This window comes from Sciurus carolinensis, chromosome 3 (genome assembly GCF_902686445.1).
Source record: "Sciurus carolinensis chromosome 3, mSciCar1.2, whole genome shotgun sequence".
Classification (NCBI taxonomy): domain Eukaryota; kingdom Metazoa; phylum Chordata; class Mammalia; order Rodentia; family Sciuridae; genus Sciurus; species Sciurus carolinensis.
Genome location: NC_062215.1, coordinates 145208791 through 145230538, shown reverse-complemented (window position 1 = coordinate 145230538; position 21748 = coordinate 145208791). Strand labels below are relative to the sequence as shown.

General features: G+C 35.6%; 2 protein-coding genes across 5 annotated transcripts in view; one reads left to right on the top strand and one right to left on the bottom strand.

Annotated features, from left to right (window-relative positions):
• Positions 1-8984, bottom strand: part of Plcl1 (phospholipase C like 1 (inactive)) — a 350580-nt gene extending 341596 nt beyond the window's left edge. The window contains exon 1 of the mRNA XM_047545124.1: positions 8418-8984. The gene's annotated coding sequence lies outside the window, so the exon portion shown is untranslated. The remainder of the gene's footprint in view (positions 1-8417) is intronic.
• Boll (boule homolog, RNA binding protein) overlaps positions 8687-21748 on the top strand; it is a 64785-nt gene continuing 51723 nt past the window's right edge. For all 4 annotated transcript variants that reach the window (XR_007107722.1, XR_007107721.1, XM_047545127.1 and 1 more), the window contains exons 1-5: positions 8687-9365; positions 12812-12955; positions 15494-15585; positions 18592-18646; positions 19984-20059. Coding sequence is in view for 2 of the 4 variants with exons in the window: in XM_047545127.1 (XP_047401083.1) it covers positions 9345-9365; positions 12812-12955; positions 15494-15585; positions 18592-18646; positions 19984-20059 (388 nt within the window). In the remaining 2 variants the exon portion in view is untranslated. The remainder of the gene's footprint in view (positions 9366-12811; positions 12956-15493; positions 15586-18591; positions 18647-19983; positions 20060-21748) is intronic.

The window sequence follows — 21748 nt, the reverse complement described above, 5'->3', positions numbered from 1 at the left end:
TTATAATAGAACATTTAACATGAGATCTAACCTCTTTCAATTTTTTAAATTGTTAATACAGTATTGTTGACTATAGGTTAAGATTTACTGTTCTTACCTAGAAACATATTTCAGGAAAGAAAGAGAGAGAGAGAAGGATGGAGGGAGGAAATCAGTGACTACTTATGAATGTGGGCTTTGTGCTGGGACTATATATGCATTATCTCATTTAACTCTTACAATAGTCTCATGTAGTAGGAGCTATCATCCTTACAACAGAGATGGAAAACAGATTATATAGCTCCTTCAAGAACACACAGCCAAGACAGAATCCAAAGTTCTACCACCACCACTGTATCACTATATTACCTACCTCTTAAAACAAGTAATGGTCAATAAAGCTACATCATATGTCTAAATGATAGCTTTGAATGTGGTTGCTTCTAAAAATTTTTAATGCTTGAAGGAAATTCAACCTTAAATAAGTTCATATATATAATGTAAGGGCAAATACAAATTAAAAATAAAAGGCTTAATTCTCCCTGTAGAAAATAAGGGAAGACACTTCTCCCACTCTATTTTTACTTTCAGCATTTCTTTGTTCTTTCTAAATATATGTAAGTCTTAATAAAGTCTAATAAGCCTCTTGCTAGTCTCACAACCCAGAATATTTCCTAAAGAACCTGAAAGGCAAACATCAAAGGAGATAGCTCCCCTATCTTCCAGTTTCAAGAGAGGTGTAAGAGCCTAACTTGACTGGGCACCTTGCTCCCATCTGCAAAACTACCTTTTGTCATGAAAAGGTTTTATTTTTAAATTATATCCCCAACAATAACCAATACAGATATTTTCTTGAGCATGGAACTAACAGAGAATAAACTCATATAAAGATATTTTTAAGCTTGTGGTCATTAAATACAAGGTGCTACCTAGACTTTCAGTGTTACACTATTAAGTTACCAAATCTGTGCTCCTAGTATATAGCCACCCCCTATAATCTTTGAGATACACTCCCTAAAGAAAAATAATAGTTTGAACCTTTCCCAGAGTTATTACATTTCTATCATATTTTCCTTTAAGCAACAGTAACCTGCTTAATCCCATTGTGGAGAAAAAGTCATTTATGAAGTGAGTCATGAAGTGAGTTCATAACCATATTTTCTAGTATATGAAGTGAGTTCATAACCATATGTGTCTAGTACCCAGACACATCCTTCAATACTAGGCCCAGATGCTAGGAGTATTGACTGTTCTCAACTGAGTCCCTTTCCAGAAATTGCCATCAGGTAAAGAGTACCACCTGTCCAAGGTTAAATCTCCTCCCAAAGAGTAGCATACATCTGAGGAATATAGATAGGTAAAGAGGGGAATGGAGTGTTACAAATGACAGGATCCTGGTCTTGAGGAACAACCCTGAAGAGTCCTCCAGGATTGGCTAAGGCCTTTGTTGCTGTCATGTCACCATCAACTTCTGCCCAGTCCTGCTTCCCTCACCCCTCTCAGGTACTGTTCCCAAGCTCAGGTACAAACACACATACACCTCCTGAACACAAATCTCAGAGACAGTTTCCTGAGAAACCCAACTTGCAAGAGTCACTAATATGAAAAGTTTTCCAAATGTCAAGCAGCTACTAATTTCTGAGAATGAGATAATAAAAGATAATGAATATAAACCAGTGTTTCTTGATACCATTTTATGGTGTAGGAGTTATATTTAGGCAGGGCTGCCACTAGCCAATATAGTACCTCTTAATGAGTTAGAAAACAGCACTCCCATTGAATGCACAGAACTCTGGGACTACATGGTTCTGTGACAAAGGGTAGATACCAACCTATTCTCTCCTTTGGCATAATGGAACATGATAGCCTGCCTTAGGTACAAAAGATCAGAGTGAACCAAAGCAACAACCTCCCACTACTCAAGAGTAATGCAGTTGCTAGAGGAGAGTGGTCAAGTGACAATTCAACTAAACGAATGTTTATACACAGGTATTTGAAATTTTATGAATTGAAGAAGGTCACTACAAACAGGAAGAATTGCCAAGACACCTAAGGGTATGAGAAATATGAACTAAAAGCTATCATAATATTGGTCATGAAAATACCTCAAGCCATCAAATCCAAGAAATAGATAAGAATACAAAGAATTTTAAAAACAATGAAGTTAGTGGCCAAATGGTGAGAGCAGTTAAGATAAAGGGGGAAGTTGATGCAATTATTGTTAAGTTTGAATATACAAGTGAACAAACAATGTACTCTGGGTAAACATTTTGCAATAAAGTCTTGCTGTTATGTGTCCTATATTTGATACATAGTAGTTTCATTTTCTCTTAAGTAAATATCTGATCATAATTCAAAGAAGCAAGATGATCCCAAACATAAAGTCATCTTCTAAAAAGCAAATGAAAACACATATATAATTATTTAAATCATGTTTGTGTGAATGAATAATCAGCAAAGTTTCAGAATATGAAATAACATACATAAATCAATAGTGTTTCTATACACTAACAACAAATCATTGAAAAGAGAAAATTAAGAAAATAGTTCCATTTACAAAAATATCAAAAAATAAAATACTTAAGTAAACTTAACCAAAGATGCAAAAGTCTATATACTAAAAATTATAAACACTGATGAAAGAAATCAAAGATGATACATACAAACAAAAAAGATACTCTGTGTTCATGGGTTCAGAGAATTAATATTGTTAAAATGTCCATACTGCCCAAAGCAATCTACAGGTTCAAATGCAACCCCCATCAAAAGACCAATGGAATTTTTCACAAAAATAGAAAAAGTCTCAAATCTTTATAGAACACAAAAAATAGCCAAAACAATATTAAGCACAAAGAACAAATCTGAAGGCATCATTTTCTGGTTTCAAAATATATTACAAAGCCGTGCAATCAAAACATCACAGTTCTGACATAAAAACAGGCACACAGACCAAAGGAACAGGATAGAAAAGCCAGTAATAAACCTGCATCATTTTACGACCAATTGATTTTCAACAAAGATGGCAATAATACACAATGAAGAAAAGATAGTCTCTTCAATAATTGGTGCTGGGAAAAACCAAAGAATGAATCTGATCCTTACTTAACTCACACCACACACAAAAATCAACTCAAAATAGATTAAAGACTTAAAATGTTTAAGACCTAAAACTATAAAAGAAAAAAAAAACAGAGGGAAAGCTCAATGACATTGTTCTCATTAATAATTTCTTAGATATAACCTCAAAAGCACAAGCAACTAAAGAAAAAATAAGCCAGGCATGGTGTTGTGTTCTTGTAATCCCAACTACTCAGGAGGCTGAGAAAGGAGGATTGCAAACTCAAGGCCAATCTTAGTAACTTGGCAAGGTCCTGTATCAAAATAAAAAAAATAAAAAAGGTCGACGTGTAGTTCAGTGATAGAGTACCCCTCAGTTCAATCCCCAGGATTAAAAAAAAAATACACACATACACATACACACATATATACAAATAGAATTGTATTAAACTAAAACTCTACACAGCAAAAGAAATAAGTAACAGAGAAAAGAGATAACCTATATTTAGGAGAAAATATTTGCAAATCATACATCTGATTAGGAGCTAATATGAAAATTACATAAGGAACTCAACTCAACAGCAAGAAAACAAATAATCCAATTAAAAACTGTCCAAAGGACCCCAATAGACATTTCTCAAAAGAAGACATATGAATGGCCAACAGATATATGAAAAAGCACTCAACATCTCTCATATCAGGGAAATTCAAAATTGAAGCTACAATGAGATATTACTTCACACCTCTTAGAATGGCTATCATCCAAAAGACAAAAAGTCAGGTGTGGTGGTACATGTCGATAGACCTGGGAACTTGGAAGGCTGAGGCAGGATGATCACTTGAGTCCAAGAGTTACAGAACAGCCTGAGCACAGTGAGATTTTGTCTCAAAAAAAAAAAAATCTCATTTTGGGCTGGGAGTATAGTTCAGTGGTAGAATATTTGCCTAGCATACAAAAATGCCTTGGGTTTGATCCTAAGCACTACAAAAGAAAAAAAAAAAAGATAAAAGAAAACAAGTGTTCAGAAGGATGTGGAAAAAACTTTGAATACTGTTGGTAACATTGTAAATTAGTATAACCATTTTGATAAAAAGTATAGAGGTTTCTCAAAAACTTAAAAACATAATTACCACATGATCCAGAAATCCCACTTCTGGATATAACCGAAACAAGTGAGATCAGTATGTCTAAGAAATATCTGCACTCCCATGTTCAAAGTTTTAGTTAGACAAGTCACTACAGTTAGTAATAATGTTATAATTTCAAAGTTGATAAAAGAGTTTAACTGTTCTCACCACAAAATAAATATATATGTGTGTGTGTTTGTGTGTGTGTGTGTGTATACAGATATACACACATATATATGTATGTAGGGGAAGTGATAGATATGTTAATTTGCTTTATTTATTTCAGAATATATACATACATCAAAACATCACATTGTATCCCACGAATATATAAAATTATTTTTTGTCAATTTTTAAAAAAAGAACCACTTAACATCAGAGTGGTTAGAGGACTAACAAACCAGTGAGTTTTTCAGATTCAACCACCACCAGGCTGCCAGAAGTTTCAGACTGAGAACTTGAAAGTGTAAGAATGAGAATGAATCTATATTCATATAAACTACTAAGAGAGCATCAACTTAGAAAAATCTATTAAAATTAAAAATATACATATCCATTGGGGGGAAAAAAATGAAGAAAGAGGCTCTCTGAAAATGATTAACTGTTCTTCACTCTCAGTTGAAAAGAAAATTATAGAGGTCTAGAAAGACAGCTGTGGTCTAGCCATGCCTGGACTCTCTGAAGTTCTTTAGTCTCCCAGGTTTTATCTTATTAAAAAGCTACCTCTTATAAACCTCACAACAAAAACTTTATTTTATAGCTAAATATACCCTTGGTTAACTTCTAAGAGTTACAGATAAGAAAGTAGATATCTGACTCCACTTTACCGATAAGGAGTATTAGAGGGTAGTCCAGCTGGTAACTCATTAGGTCCAAGTGTTTAAAGAGTCAAGTGGTAGGGGTGGGATAAAGTGCAGGGTGGGAGGAGGGTTAATTGTTCATTTATTCTACAAATATTTATTGATTTCCTGCCTTATGCTATGCAGCAAGTTCTATATCATACACCCTGTGTTTAAGTAGTTGTTCATGGTGATCAGTATAATTAAACAAATGAATTAATTTTATAAGGAATTTCCCAACAAATGAGATATTGTATTGCTCTAGTAGAGGCTATCTCTATAACATCCTCTCCAAGTGTATTATATTCTCAGTAGAGGAAAAGAGATCTGAGCTGACTTTTTGCCTCTTTAAGGCAAAAATTTTTTAAATCTTATCTCTCATCTCTCCTATTTCAAACATTCAACTATCACAGAGAAAAAGAAAACCCCTAGAAATTCCCTCCCCCAAATGAAGCAAATGGTTAATATCAGACCTGGGAACAAGAAATAAATAAAAGGGAAGCAGAGGCATCTTCTAAACTTGCCTTTTCATGTTATCTTCCAAGTTAAACTATACCCTGGTCTGGCCTATCTCGCACATGGCAACTTTTGTGCTTTGGACAGTGAGTATAAACTTTCTCCCACTAGCTGCTTCTCCCAGTAGACCACAGGCTGCAACCAGGACTTGCTATCCCAACAAAAACCAGACCTTAATCATTGCCATATTCTAAGCCATAGCACATAGATTGACCCAAAATACCTATGCAGTGGTTATCTAGTTTTATAAACTAGGGAGCACATCAAAAGGGTTATCAAGAAAAGGAGAACTTGTAGTAGATTAGGCATTAGAATCTGAAGACAGAAAACTCAGGAGGTAAGAGAAAAACTGTCAGAAAGAGAAGACAAGCAAAAAAGGAGGGCTTATTTGGGTAAATCTTGGCCGGCGGGGGGAAGGCCTATGGTTTGGATATGGTTTGAGTGTGTCCCCAAAGAATTCATGTGTTGAAAATGAATCCCCATTGTGAGGTATTAACAGTGGAAACTTAATCCAACCATCGTGTTTAGAGGAAGGGCCTTTGGGAAGCAATTAGAATTAGATGAAGAATTAGAATTAGATAAAGTTACCCACATGATTGAATATAGATGGCTCTATGAAAAGAGGGGAGAGTGTCAGAAGAGACACACACCTTTCCTGTTTGCCATGGAATGTTTCACACCACCTCAAGACTCTGCCAGCAAGATGGCAATCACCAGATGTGGCCCCTCAACCTTGGACTTTCAGAGTCATTAGCCAAAAGAAACCCCTTTTCTTTATAAAGTTCCCAATCTGTGATGCTCATTTACTAGCACCAGAAAACAGACTAAGACACAAAACTATCCTGAGTAGCCTAAAGGATGAGAAACACTGGGATACTAGCAGAAAATGAGATGTTTAGGCTTGCCACTTGTTATATATTGTACATTTATATTACCTTTATAAATGGCATCTCCAATATCTAAAACTGAGACTTCTAAAAGATCCTTACCAATCATCACCCATGAGAGATAGCCTCAGTCCTCAGTAGGATCTCCTTAACCCTTTCTCAGCATTTTATTCTCACTCCTGTCACCTCTGTTGAATGCACCTGTGCCATTTTCTTCTCCTAATTCAATTGTTTCCCTCACTATCCCTTGAAACCTCTTCTCTGATCTATCTTCCTAAATTTTGGCTCTGATTATGTAACTTCGTGATTCAGTAATCTTCAATGACTCTAATGTACAGAATAAAATTCTAACTCCTCATTGCCATGGTAGAAATAACAGGAGAGTACACTGTGCATGAGTACTAGAGTCAAAGAGAAGTTTTGAAAACTGTATCCAACAGTTACTAGTAATGTGATAAGGGTCACTTTTACCTCTCAAAGGTCCAAATTTCCAGTAAGACAACAAGCAGAAACAGAAAAAGAGAGGAAAAAAAAACCCAAAATTTTAAAAGAATGAGTTGGGTACATGATAGGATCTTAATACCATTCCTCCCATTTTTCTGCTGACACCAGCATTCCAACTTTGACAGTGCTCTTATCCAGCCCTGGCCACCTTGCATCATGATACCTTCTTCTGTGGGCCCACATTCCTCCAATCATAGTTTGTATATCACTGATATATCACTGATCTTATTCTGCTTGTATTCTATTTATTATATGTATATTTAGATATAATTACTATTTTCATTAGTCTTTTATCCCCTTGTACTTTTTTTTTTTTTTGAGACAAGGTCTCACCATGTTGTGCAGGCTACCCTTGAACTCACAGTATAAAGGCAATATTTTCCTGCCTGTTTCCTCAGTAACTGGGACTAGAGACATCTACCATAAGCCTGAACCCTTCTATATTTAAAATTCCTTGAGAACAGAGGTTTGATCCTCATTTTGTGTCTCCCATAGCATATTCCACTATGTACTAGACAAAATAACAGTTTTACAGATGTCTACTAAATTGGATTGAGTTGTAAAATTTTATGTGATTTATCCAAGTTTTTAAATCAGAACTGTCTTTTGGTGTAAGAATTAAAAGGGAAGAAGAACAGAAAATTACCATACTGTACATACAACATATCCCCCTAACACCCAACACAGGTCATGGAATATACTCATTTATTCCCTGAATTTTGTTAATTTGCATCAAATTGAACACCTACTGTGGTGCATAAATTATTTTAGAGGATGCAATCTTGAAAAATAAGTGTTTTTAGTCAGAAAAAAAAGACTTCACCATAAGTGAGTACAGTAATATCCACTCAAACCCATTATTATTAGTACTGGAAAAAAATTTCCAAACAGCATCTAATTGTATTGAACAGTAAATTTATTTTGCTCTAGAATGAATTTTCATTTGATTGATTCTATACTGTTTCCACAGAAACTAAAACCTGAGAAAAATGAGTTTAAATTTCATGCAAAAAAAAAATGTTAACTTTTAGATCGCTTCAGTTAAGATGAACAAAAACTGTTTCCATTTCATTTTGAATAAATAATATGAATGCCTAACCCATCTTGGAAAATAAAATAACACGAAGTCCAACTTCACAATAAAGAGTGCCAAAATTATCGCTGATACAACTTTTAACAGGTGTTTCTGCTGATCCTTTAAACATAGAAAAACCATTAAGATCAAGAGCAGCGTTAGACACCCAGGGTTAAATCTCCTATAGTTTTAGACCTTGACCAAATCACTTACCCTCCAAGTCACCTGTAATATGAGAGTAAGAGTATCTGTCTGAAGGGTTGCTGTGGGAATGAAATGATTTAAAGCATTAAGCCTGAAACAAATTTCTTGATGAACGGTAGCAAAAATGTGAATAGTTATTACACAATTTAGCTAATAATTTGCCACTTGAACAAATATATTTTGGAATATATATTCATATATATATAATACATATAATATTTCTGCTACCTTTTAGAAAATATTCTTTGCAAAGCAGTCTTTCAAAGGAGATCCCAATCCCAAAGGAGGTTGGAGCCTCTGCAGCCGAGCTGCAACTCCCGCGCGTGGCTTAGTCACGGACCCGGCTCCCGAGGACGCCGCTCCTCCGCGGCGCTCAGCGCAGTAGCGGTCCAAGGAAGCCGCTCGGCGCGGGCCTGGGACCAGCGCCCGAGCCAGCTCCCGGCTGCGCGGCGGGTCCGGACCAAGCCGCCCGCGCCGCCCCGCCCGCCCGGCGGGGATGAGTGACGGCGACAACAGGTGCAGCGCGGCGTCTTCAGCTTCTCCGGAGCCCCCGAGTTTGGTGCATCGAGCTCGGGGGTCAGAGTTTGACTCTGGCAAGTGTCTTCCTCGCCTCGCACCAGCCTTCGGAAGTCTCCCCTTCCGGCTTCTTGCACCTTAGTAAAGCCTTGAAGTCACCTCAACCTCTCAAAATCCAACAGTGGAGGACAGTGAAAAGTGTGCGGTGCTTGGAGCTTTGCATTACCGTTCGCTCTCTCCTCCCCAACCTTCCGAAAGCAGACGAGATCGGTCCCAGAAGCGAGCCCTCGATCCGCACACCCCACTCCCGCCTCAACTTGTTGCGCGCTCTGCCCCTGAGACGTGCCGCCTTGGAGACCTCGCTGATACCCGCCCGCCCGCGCCCCTCCCCGGCTTGCGGCGCCCGCCCGCACTGCGGCCCGCCGCTGGAGGCGACGCCGCCAGCCCCTCCCCATCCCCCCCAGGTGGCAGGTTCAGGCCCCGGGTCCAAGCCTGCGCCCCTAAAGCTGCCACCGCCGCCGTCGCCGCCAGGGGGAGAGTCCCAGAGGGAAAACGTGGCGTGGCTTCCTTGGTGTGAAGCTGCCTTCAAACTTTTAGGTTTCTGCGCCTTTCGCCCGTCTTTGAAGAGCGAAGGGGAAGATGGAGACCGAATCCGGGGCGGTGAGTACGGGGACCGGCCGGGGCCCTGGTGGCGGGGAAAAGGAGCCCCGTGGGCCCCGTCTCTGAGGGTCTGGAAGGGCGCACTTGAGAGCACAAACGTTTGCTGTTTGGCTGGGAAGAAACATGGCCAGGGTGCCCAATTAAGCGCTGCGAAGACCCGCCGGCCTGCAGGCCCTGTCGGCTGGTGGGCGAGGGTCCACCGGGCCTGGGCTGTGTGCGGGCGGGCGGGCGAGCCTCAGAAATGGAAGGGAGGCCTTGAGTGGCCGAGCCCAGTGCACCCGACGGAGTCTCGGCAGATTAGAAACGCTTTCCCGCCGAAACTGCGCAGGGCTGTGCCTTTGACGCTCTCTTCTGCCGGACTCCGCCTCGCCGCCCACGGCTTAGAGGAGTTGCCTGGCAGTCGACGCCTCCACTCCCTGACTGGTCAGTGGGGCCTGTAAATCCTGAGAGACCTGGGAGGATGCACTGGCCCAGGTTGAACCAGGCCCTCTAGCATGGGGTGCACGCCCTGGGCCTGTCAGACTCGGGAAGCGGGGTGGGAGGCGGGGAGCTGGGCGGATCGCCCAAGAGGCCCGAGGGGCCGCGGTAACGTGCCGCCGCGCCCCGCCCCGCGCCCTGCTGGCAGCCAATCAGCACGCGCCGCGTGAGGGCCGAGGCCTGCTGCACACGAGGCCGGCGGCGGTGTCGGTGCCGTTGAGGGTTCCCGCCACTGCTGCTGGCGGGTTTGCCCGGCAAAATTTCTCGCTGGTTAGCCTTCTTTTCCCTCCCGCACTTTGGTGGGGAGGGGGTGGATCCTCGTGGCAGTACCCAAGTCCACGATGACCTGAGAGAACCCGAGGAAGTTGTCGCTGCGGCCCTATCCCCCAGCGCCTCCGCCTGCTGGCCTCGGAGGGGAAGGAGCACCGAGGCCGTGATTGCGACGGTTAGCCCGCCCTCTTCCTCTTGTCTGTGCAGAGGAGGTGATAGATTTCGAGGTTAATTCTCAAGGCAAGAAGGCAGTGAGGGCTCATAACTTTGGAGGATATTAATAAACTCTTTAGTGCTGGGAGATTTATAAGCAGAGGACCTTCACTTCTAACTCAATAGCAGCCTCTCTTGGCTGCTTTCATACACTTGCAAAATTGTTGCCAGTGGAATTCAGGGGTTTGTTGTCTAATTCAACGCATCGCTGATCCCCAAGGAACTTAAGATGTTGCCTCTACCCAAGCCTGGTTACTACTAACATTAAAATATTTTCTGGGGTATGATTCATATTTTCAGCCCTCATCCAGATGTTTGGCATATCGCCAGCAGGTCTACTGAAGAAATGATCCATAGCACCTGCTATGTAATATCACTATTTTGGATGCTGCCCTGAGGAGAAAGAAAGAAATACAAACCTCCTGTCCTCATGAATATTACATTACAGTGACAAGAGACAATAAAATGAAAAAGTAAATTATATGGTGTGTTAGAAAATGTTAAGTGGTAAGGAGAAAAAGTTAGGCAGTTGGAATGCAAGTGAATTGAGTGCAAAAAAGTTGGTGTTTTTTTCTCAATGAGTATGCTTTTGTTTCTTAAGATCAGAAAGAAGGGACTATTCATTTCTATTCATTTCATCCCTCTATCTGAAAAATAATGAAGTTTTAATTACTTTTACTTACACTTATGAACAAATGATTCACTCATTGAACTCTTGACTTTTGGAAGAGAATTTTGTGAAGACTCATTTTTTTTGTAATTTAGCAAATAAGTAATTTCTACACTGTAAACAGATGGGTTGAGAGACAACGTTGTATCTACTGTAACTGTTAGGTTGTCTCTGGCAATATAAATCCATGGTTGAAAAGTAAAATTATGCCTCACAGAATTATCATTCTGAATACTGTATCCTACTGAGTAAAGTGATCAAAGTTGCAAATAAACTCCAACTACTCAGAGAGGAAGCTAAAATTGCATTTCCAACTTCTTTCATTGGAAATTACTACATAGTAATTGTTAAATGTGATGCATTCTGTTGTTTATTTTTAGAAGTGTTTATGAACTCCTTATTAGTGATTATATCCTTTTCTTCTTTAAGACTGAATGGGAAAGAGGGTCATAAGGTTTACCCTATAACCTAGTGGCCACACTGCCTTGCTTACTTCTCTGTGCATCTTGCAGAAATTAATTTAGGGATTATGGTTTTATTGGCCAAAGAAGTGAAAAGGAACAAATCTACCTAAGTTGGAAATTTGTTTTCATGTATTTGTTTCTCAGAGAATCGGAATTATGAACTTCCATCTTTTTGGAGCTTTCATTTAGTATGTTAAGACTACTCCTAGGAGGGAAATAATTAACAAGATTTTTAGTAAGTTTCTCTTCAAAATTATATTCGCAAGTCATTTTTTTTCAGTTGTACCATACAAATCTATTAGCTTACTGTTATGCAAAGGCTTATACATTAATATAGATCTATTAAATTTATATTAGTTCCTTTGACTTAAAATTGTGAAAATATGCATATGTACTGAGATCAATTCATTGGTAGGATAATTTATACCCATGAGTTTCAAGTATGTAATTTTTGTTTTTACAAAATTGGTTCACTCTTCTAATATACAAGTAAATTTAAATTTTTGATTTTTCAGGCTGAAAATGGTGAATTTGAATGTCAGAGTTTATTAACTTCTCAAGGCCCTTTAGCCAAAGACCACCAGGAACACACCTATAATTTAATAAAGTTGGATCTATTAACTCATTGAAAGAAGGAAGAAAGTACAGCATGGGGGAGTTCAGTGATCAGTTTTTAGGCAGGGATTCCAGGAAGAAGGACTCTATCTTGGAGTGCAAGTTGTCAAGAATTGAGAGTATTTCTATGATTGAATATGTTAATTCTTATCTAAAAAGCAGGGAAAGTAGATCATGGTTTAAGCTGTGATTGATAAACAAGGAACAATTACTCATATCAGCTAGGATAGAGGGATGTTTGGTCATTCTTGTGATTTGGAAAATGCTTTTGCTTTTGTCAGTGTTCAGATATGATTATGGAGTGGTCTAGTTTTTATCTTGATGTATCAGAGTGACGTCTGATGTTGGTGTTCCAGTAATAAGAGAACACACCATAGCCTAGCAGTGAGTACCAGACCTGCTACCAGCTGTCTAGGACTGCTTTTCTCTTTCTCTAACTTCTTTATGAGTTTACTATTCTTCCTTGAAAATTAAACAATGTATTTACTAATAATTACTAGTAAGTATATTTAAATAGCATATTTAATAGTTAAGAACTTCTCTGTATTAGATTGTTTTCTTTATTATTTGTTGCCCCAAAAAACTACTAACTCTTAATTATAATCTTCATAATATTAGAATAAAAGTCAAATGTAAAATACTACATTTTACCTAAATGACATCTTTTGAAAAATGTTTACAATCTGCATTGGAACTTATATCTAGTGCTAAAAGTTTAAAAGAATTTTATTTTACAGCAAACATCAAATCAGACGCAAACAGATTCATTATCTCCATCCCCCAATCCTGTGTCACCTGTGCCTTTGAATAACCCAACAAGTGCCCCAAGATATGGAACTGTGATCCCTAATCGCATCTTTGTAGGAGGAATTGACTTTAAGGTACCTTTTATGAACGCAGCATGATGTATTTATTCATATATTGACTAGTAGGTTTCACACTGTCTTAATATAAAAATTTTTTCAATAATTATGTAGGTTTAATAAAGCATATATAATTTTCCAGTTCCACATAAAAGAGAATTGAGGCTCATTCACTTGGCTATAGGTTCCTCTCTACATGGTGGCAGAATAAAATTAGAATCTGCTTTTCTGATTCAAACCCCATTTTGTTCATGTCACCATAACACACTATTTATACTTTCTTGCATAATACGCCAATTTTCAAAATAATGGGTGATGATAATTTTCAAAAGAAGGACTCAGATAATTTTTTTAAACCAGTACTATAAAACCCCATTTCTTTATCCCAAACTTTGTTTCAGGTTCCTCAGCAACCTCCCAGACTTCAATCTGTTGCAGATAACTTTCTATTATAGAATTTAGGATTTGATAACCCAAAAAAAGGCCTGTACTGTCAGAATAATGCAATACAATAATATACTTAAATCAGATAATCAGCCGTTCACTTACAGTAGCAGAGTTGTGAGATACTTTTTAGTACCTCCATATGGGAGGTGGAAAACACCTGTAAGAAAGGCATGCATGAATGTTTTAAGTTGAATATCCCTTACTTCCAAATGGATATATGGAAGTATTTCTAAGTTTCCGTATTACATATTACAAATTATAGGGAGAAAGATCTTTTTGATAAAATCCTTTTGGCCACTAGATGTGATATTTGATACTTATAACATTATTTCTATATAATCAATCTGTCACAATTTAGGTAAAATTACTTTTTTCCTGCTTAAGAAAAATGTCACAGTGTATCTTCCAAAATGAGTCTTAAGTATGTGATCACTTCATTAAAAATAAAGAGGGCTGGGTATATAGCTTGTAAAGTACCTGCATAGCATGCATGAGGCCCTGGAGTTGATCCCCAATAACACAAAAAATAAAGAAGAAAAATTTTGTTGTTGTTGTTGTTGTTTTTGTTGTTTTAGTACTGGGGACTGAACTTTTGCACATACTTGCTAAAGTGCTCTACCCCTAAGCTATATCCCTAGCCCATAAAATGTTTAAAGACTTTCTCTGGAAAATAGTAATGATGACCAGAAATGCTCAGTTCAGAATTCATTTTATTACAGCATTATTTGTATAGTTAGGTTATTCTAAGTTACTGAGCCCCATCATCTACAATATGAACTTAAGAGGCCATTGTTAAAGTGAAGCCTTAGGTTTAAGGTAACTGCTAAGATTCCTTCCATAATGCTTCCCTAATAACTTTTTCAAAACCATAGATAAATACCCCCAAAGAAATAGTTTACTCTAGTAACCAGCAATCTCAGACTTTTTTAACCTCTTATTTTTAGAAGCCTACAGAGTATTCTTCTTAGTGTTTAATCATCTTGTCTGTCTCCTTATTCTCTCATGAAGAAGTAGAACTGCAAAATGGAGTGAGTCTTCCATCAGAGAATAGTATGAGTTAATTTTTTAATCTCTAATAACAATCCTTATTCTAGCATTAATTACATTGTTTATTAGAATAAAAGACATTCACTTATTCTTAGATTAACTTAACATTTGTCATCATTCAGCTTAGCAGACTTTATGTTATCAATTAAAAAGTGATAATATATTTAAGTAGTGAGGTAGCAATTGAACCCAAAGGGTATAACTGCTCTAAGACATATCTTTTTCCTACATATGTAAAGTTATTTCTACCAGAGATATTTATTCTTAGATGCAAAATGTTGCAACTAAACCAGAAAATGCAAGTGCAGTGAATATAGTGTGAATAATCTAGGAAAAGATGTTTTAAGTCTGTTATTGTACTATTTCAAATAAAACCATATGTGTAAAAAATGGTATTTGTACATATATCTTATACATTATAAATCTGTGATATTAATTTTTAATTTAAATATCATATAATGTCTGAATTTCCTGAAATGTATGTTGAACACATATAAAGTATCTAATAACTCTAAATCCTACGGTCAGTCCATTGTTATCACAAATTAAATTCAAGTAATTTTGGAAATATATTCTTCTAAGCCCTGACTTTTCCTGGAGACTGTGTTGATAATAATAAAGTAACTGGCATAGGCCAATATTAACCTAGTTTTATTGCATCTCTGAGCCACAAGATCCAGTAGTAATATGCCCTTACTCTGGTTATAGCATGTTTAATCCAAATTTGTTTTCTCAAAAATTGCCAACTAGAGAATAAGAGTGACAAAGATTCCTTTAAATAGTGAACCTTCCTTATAGTTTTAGAATAATTTGGCTTAAATATTTTTGATTTATAATAGTTTAACAACATAGCTGCTATATAAAACAAGGTATTTATTTTAATGACGTAGTGGTTTCAGCACTGTTTTCATGAGAGGCATTCTGTAACCATAGTATTGTTTATTTATAACTTTTTCTGTTTCCAAAAAAATGTATAAGAATTGTTTCATCTTAAAGAAATAAGAATACTTTCATCTTTATTAATTAAAAATGTTAACTAATGTTTTCTTTTTATGCCATTAGACAAATGAAAATGATTTAAGAAAATTTTTTTCCCAGTATGGATCTGTAAAAGAAGTGAAGATTGTAAATGACAGAGCTGGAGTATCCAAAGGGTTAGTATCATTACAGATAGTATATAGAATTAACAGTTGTATTTGTATTGAATTATATAGTAAGTTAGTTTCATTTTTTCTTTCTTTCTTTTAATTGATTCTTTTTAGTTATACATGATAGTAGAATCTGTTTTGATAAAATTATATGTGCATATTTATATTTTATTCTAATTAAGACCCCATTCTTATGGATATACATGATGGTGGGATTTGTGTAGGTTTTTTCAGATATACACATAGGAAAATTATGTCAGATTCATTCCATTGTCTTTCCTATTGCTTTTGCCCCTCATTTCCCTTCATTTCCCTTTGTCTAATATACTGAACTCTTCTCCCCGCTACCCCCTTACTAAGTGGTATTTTCATTTTTTCAACAGAATTCCATGCCCTCTCTTTTTATTCTACCTTTTAGTCTGTTGTATGTATGGGATGCTTGTGTGTGTATTTTGGTGGGGTGGGAAAGGACACTATAATTTTCCTTTATTTGTTGGGAACTTATGCTTATGTGGACTAAGGGCCCATTCAGTGTTAAACAGCAAGGACTTAATGTTGAGAACCAAAGGTAGCTATAGAACCAGAAACTTAAAGATTAGATACTTAAGGAATTTTATCCCTGCTTTAGATTATTAAAAATTTTTATTTAAAAATAGCTGACTCTTGGGCTGGGGAGATAGCCCAGTTGGTAGAGTCCTTGCCTCACAGGCACAAGGCTCTGGGTTCAATCCCCAGCGCCGCAAAAAAAAAAAAAAAAAAAAAATAGCTGACTCCAAGGACCGTCAATCCAGGGATTGTGCCTCGGAGACCTAATTAGAGGACTGATATGAGAAATACAACTTTTAAGAAGAGAATTATTTTTCATTGCCATATCAAGAAGATTGAAAATTGAGACAAAAGCAATAAGGTGTGTCTGGAAATGTGTAGAGCTGTTTTAGTAGATTGCTGTGTGTACAAAAGCCATATTTTGGAGAGGGGAAAGGTAGTTCACATAGTGCATTCACATAGGAATTTTATTGCAAAGGTAAAATAAAATAGAGGCAGTAAAGGAAACCAGTGAAGGATTGTGTTTATTTTATAGAAAGAGAGACAGGACTTGCATATTTACAGACATAAGAAAAGAACCAATGAAATGTATAGAAACAGTATTAGTGAGAAACAATATATGGCAAGTGGGTATTCTGGAAAAGATGGGTTCCTATGAAAAGGTTATTTTTAGATAGATGAAATTCTTAGAGTGCCAGACAATATTAAGATGATTTAGAATGATCCATTTTTTGTTTAGTTAGCAGAATTTGTATTATTTTTATAATACCCACTTTTTATCATTGAAAAATGCACATGGAAATGTAAGCTGCATTTTATGCATTTTCCACTGGATGGTGTATGTGTTCTACAAAAAAAAAATCTTTTAAAAATAGTTAACTTTTATTTAATGTTTAAGCAAGTGGATAAAGAGAAATTCCTCTATTAATAAACTTTACTAGGTATGGTGGCACATGTCTGTAATCCCAGCAGCTCAGGAAGCTAAGGCAGGAGAATTACAAGTTCAAAGCCAGCGTCAGCAACTTTGTGAGACCCTAAGCAACTTAGTGAGACTCTGCCTCAAAATAAAAAACAAAAAGGGCTGGGGATATGGCTCAGTGGTTAAGTGCACCTGGCTTCAATCCCTGGGAAAGAAAGAAAGGAAAGGAGGGAGGGAGGGAGGGAAGAAAAGAAGTAAGGAAGGAAGGAACTTTAAATACAATAAATAATTATAAGTAGAAATTACAGGATATTTAACACTACTCAATAATTTCATTATCTAAATAGAAATTATGTGTTCTTAGATATACTTTTTAATTCTTTTTAGATATATATGATAGTAGACTATTTTGACATATCATACATACATGGAATATAACTTATTCTAATTAAGATCTTGTTCTTGTGATTGTACATGATGTGGAGTTACACTGGTCATGTATTCATATATAAAGATGAAAAGTTATGTCTGGTTCATTCTACTGTCTTTTCCATTCCCATTCCCCACTCCCTTCCCTTTATCTCCCTGGGAAGATAATCCAATGAACTTCTATTCTTCCCCTCCCCAGCCTCCTTTGTTATGGGTTAGCATCCACATATCAGAGAGAACGTTCAGCCTTTGGTTTTTTTGGAACTGTCTTATTTCACTTAGCACAATATTCTTTAATTCCATCCCTTTACCATCAAATGCCATAATTTCATCCTTCTCTATGACTGAGTAATAGTCCATTGTGTATATATACCACATTTTAAGTACACTTTTTATCGTTTCCTTTTTGTCTACCTAATTGGGGTTTTTGGAAATTGTATACATCATACATTTATCTTGAACATTATAATGAATTGTAATTGAAGATAGTAATCATATGTGAAAAGCAGATATAAAAACTAAGTTGTATACATTTTAATTGATATTGTTTAGGAAACATACTAATAATTTTATTATCAGTTTATACATATCAATAATAATTAATACATTTACACAGTCTTTTACCAGTACAAGAAATTTTATTGTACTGAGATTTTTTATGTTTTAAAGCTTTTTTCTACTTTGATTCCTCAAAAGTCAAACTTAAGCTAGTTTTAAAAGAGATTATTGCTTTAGACTGAAATTCATCACATCTCAATTTTTAAAACATAACATAAATTTCATGATTTTCTACTCAGGGCTGAAACTGTTTCAAGGTCCCTGGTTTCTTCTTCTTTTTTTTTTCTTTCAGTCCCCTAACTTTAAAAAGAGTTATGCTGTGAATGATTCCTCTAAGATTTCCATGCTGTTACATCATAGAAATAGGCTTACTCCTATAGTGATATATCCTTAAACGAACATTATTTTGGTATAGGCTGGGGATATAACTCATTGGGAGAGCACTTACCTAGCATGCATGAGACTGAGTTCAGTCACCAACAATAGAAAAAAAAGAAAGAAAAGTTTAATATAACTAATGCAGTGTTCTCAGAAAATAATTATTAATAATGCATTTTTAGGTATGGTTTTGTCACTTTTGAAACACAAGAAGATGCACAAAAAATTTTACAAGAGGTAAGTTCTTTCATGTATTTAACTTCATTTTTGGAGCATCTTTCCTTGAAACTAATACTTAATAAGGTGTTTAATAGTAAAGTACAACTATATTGAACTGCTTTTAAAAAAAAGTATGTGCTTTGTAAGACAGCCATTGATCTCCAGGAATCTGCAGAAGGACAATTTCCAAATCATTACATGACTGTTATTATGAGTCTATACTAAAATTCTTTTAACCTTATTTACCTGAACTAATAACTTGGAGATGTATCTTTTATGAAATGATAATAAGATCTTAATTCCTAAAAATCACCACAAACATAGAGCAAAATTATCTGAGATTATTTCCCTCTTATGAAAAACTTTATATAAAGTAAGATCATTCATAGAAAAAATTGTAGCCTGCAGTTCAGTGTTTATTACTTTGAATTATGGCAAATGTAACGTTTGATTTTTTAGAGAAAAGTAAGAGTTTTAATTATATATTATCAAAACCTTATACAGTTGATTCTTGTTATTCATTGTAGTTTGTTCTATAAAGTTTTCCTGAATACTAAATTAGTGAATATTGAGCTGTTGCTGTTCCTGGGAGAAATACAGTGTAAGGTTCCCCAAAACCTCTGATTACAGTATTATCATCAGTCAGTACATAACCTTGTTTTATGTGTGTTTCCATTTCAGTACGCCATATTAAATAAACTATTGATTCATTAACATAGAATTTGTGGCCAACAGCACTGTTACTCATGCCGGAATTAAGCACATCTAATCCATATTTTCTCCACAAGGCATATAACAGGAACTTGTGCTTAGGAACATAAGCCAACACTTCAGCACTATAATTGGAGGTCATTTTAAATAACAAAATCACTAACAAAAAGCACAAAATTGTAAAAAAAAATGTGGCACCAAATAGAATATGAAAAAAAGACACCTTTTTACATTATGAAAGCTGAAATAAGAAGAAAGAACATTGCCTTATTTGACCTCAGCTAGGAACTTGTATGTCAGGCTACCCAATTTTTTCACCATTCAGCACATGTTATAATAACCTTGAAATCACCACAAGTATTCATTTGGGATTACAAATAGGTTTTAGTGAATAGGCAAATTCATAAATATAGAACCAATGAATATTGAGGATTGACTATGTTATAAATAAGAAGTTGGAGTCAGAGTATTGGAACCAAGATTCAGGCCCAGATTGTTTGAATCCAAAATCTGCCCTTTCAACTATGCCCTACTGCTTTCAAAGATATTATAGTCTAAATTTTTTAAATTGTTTCTCACTAGTTTTTCTTTATTCGTTTTAGAAATAGCAGTACCAAAATAATAAAGTTTTTTTTTTATTTTAGGCTGAAAAACTTAATTATAAAGATAAGAAACTGAATATTGGTCCAGCAATAAGAAAACAACAAGTAGGGATCCCTCGTATGTATTGAGAACTAATGTATTTTCAACATTTTTGCATGGTTCTTTTCTGAAATATTTATAAACCTTCTTAAAACATTATGTTTCTTTCTCGTAATAAAGTTGTTTTAGCAAAGTTGGTGGTCACATAAATATATCTTGTCCCAAATTTACCCTTTTTGTCTCATTACCCTAGATATAGAACATGTAAAAAATATAGTGAATAAAATTATGTGATATACAATATAATTATAAGAATAAAAATATAATTTTAGCATTACTTAATATAATCATATATATAATCTAAATTATTATTTCCAACCTATTTTAATGCACTTGTGTCAATTTCATTGAAATAGTCACAGAATGAAAACTTGAGACTTAATGGGTTAATATAGCTCAGTTTGGGGAGAATAAGGAAAAATACACATAAATAATGTTGCTTGGTTATGATCTATATAGATATAGCTTTAAAGGAAAGATCTTTTGTGATGAAAATATTTAAAACATTAAAAGCAATAGGAGTGATTTGGTAATTTAAAATTGCCAATTATAGAATTTTCAAATTGGAAAAGTAATTTAAAATTCATCAGTAAAAATACTGAAAGTGAAAATATAGAACTCATAGCAGAAACCATCTGCATGGTATGTACTGTAACCTAACTACAAGTGTCTTAACTATTAGAGTGAACAGTCACTAAAACTTTGGGAATTAACTGAGTTATATCTGTTTTCCTCAAATTTCTATAATGCTTTCAATTTTTTTTCTCATTCTTCCCATTTATTACATTAATTAACTTCTTGCCTGTAACATTTATTAAGATATTAAGAAGAAAACATAAACTTACCTAACTTTTTCTTTTTTTTCCTTAGCCTTTTCCAAGTTTCTGCTGTAATGTTTAAAACATTAGGTAGTTATTATAGCTGTCTTAACAAATTAATGTATTTGCTCATTTGAATTGTTCTTTTACTTATGAGTTAACAGAATTAATTTTAATTTTGACTTAGTGTTTATTTAGCTCATTACAAAATGAAATGCAGAAAACATGACAGAAAGCTGATATTTTCACACTATTATTAGTTGCAAGAGTTAAGCTGCTGTTATATATAGTAAAGTTTCTTTAGCCCATTATCCCCAGCAGGAGGTACCAATAAGTAATGACCCACCAGTTGCTAAAATAGAAAATAAATCAGTACTATGCTGAGTTTTTTCAAATATATGAAAAATTTTTAGAACTATTCAGTACGAGGATCAGTATTATGGATTTTTGTTGATTTCATTAAATCTTCACAGCAACCTTTAAGGTATTCTAAGCTTTGTTTCTAGAAATAGAGAACTGCTAGGGAGAGTCATTGTTTTAAAAACATTTTGGCTGAAATACTCTTAAGGTAAAAGAAAGTTAGTCTTGGCCAGTCATGGGTCTTAACCCAATACAGCATACTGGAGTTACAATTTCTTTATAAAGTGTCATGGTTTATGTAAAAACTTCATGCATAATTTGCATTCTATTCCATTATATATTTTATATAAAAAGACTTCCTTAAAACAATTGCTTGACTAACACTGATTCTATAGGAACATCACTGTGTTCAGCCTGTGCCTTTTCTTACCTGCTGCCATAACATAACAATATTCAAACTTATAAAACATAAGGTTAACCTAACCAAATTGTGAGTGGTAGTATTAACCTTCAAATCCAGGACTGTTTG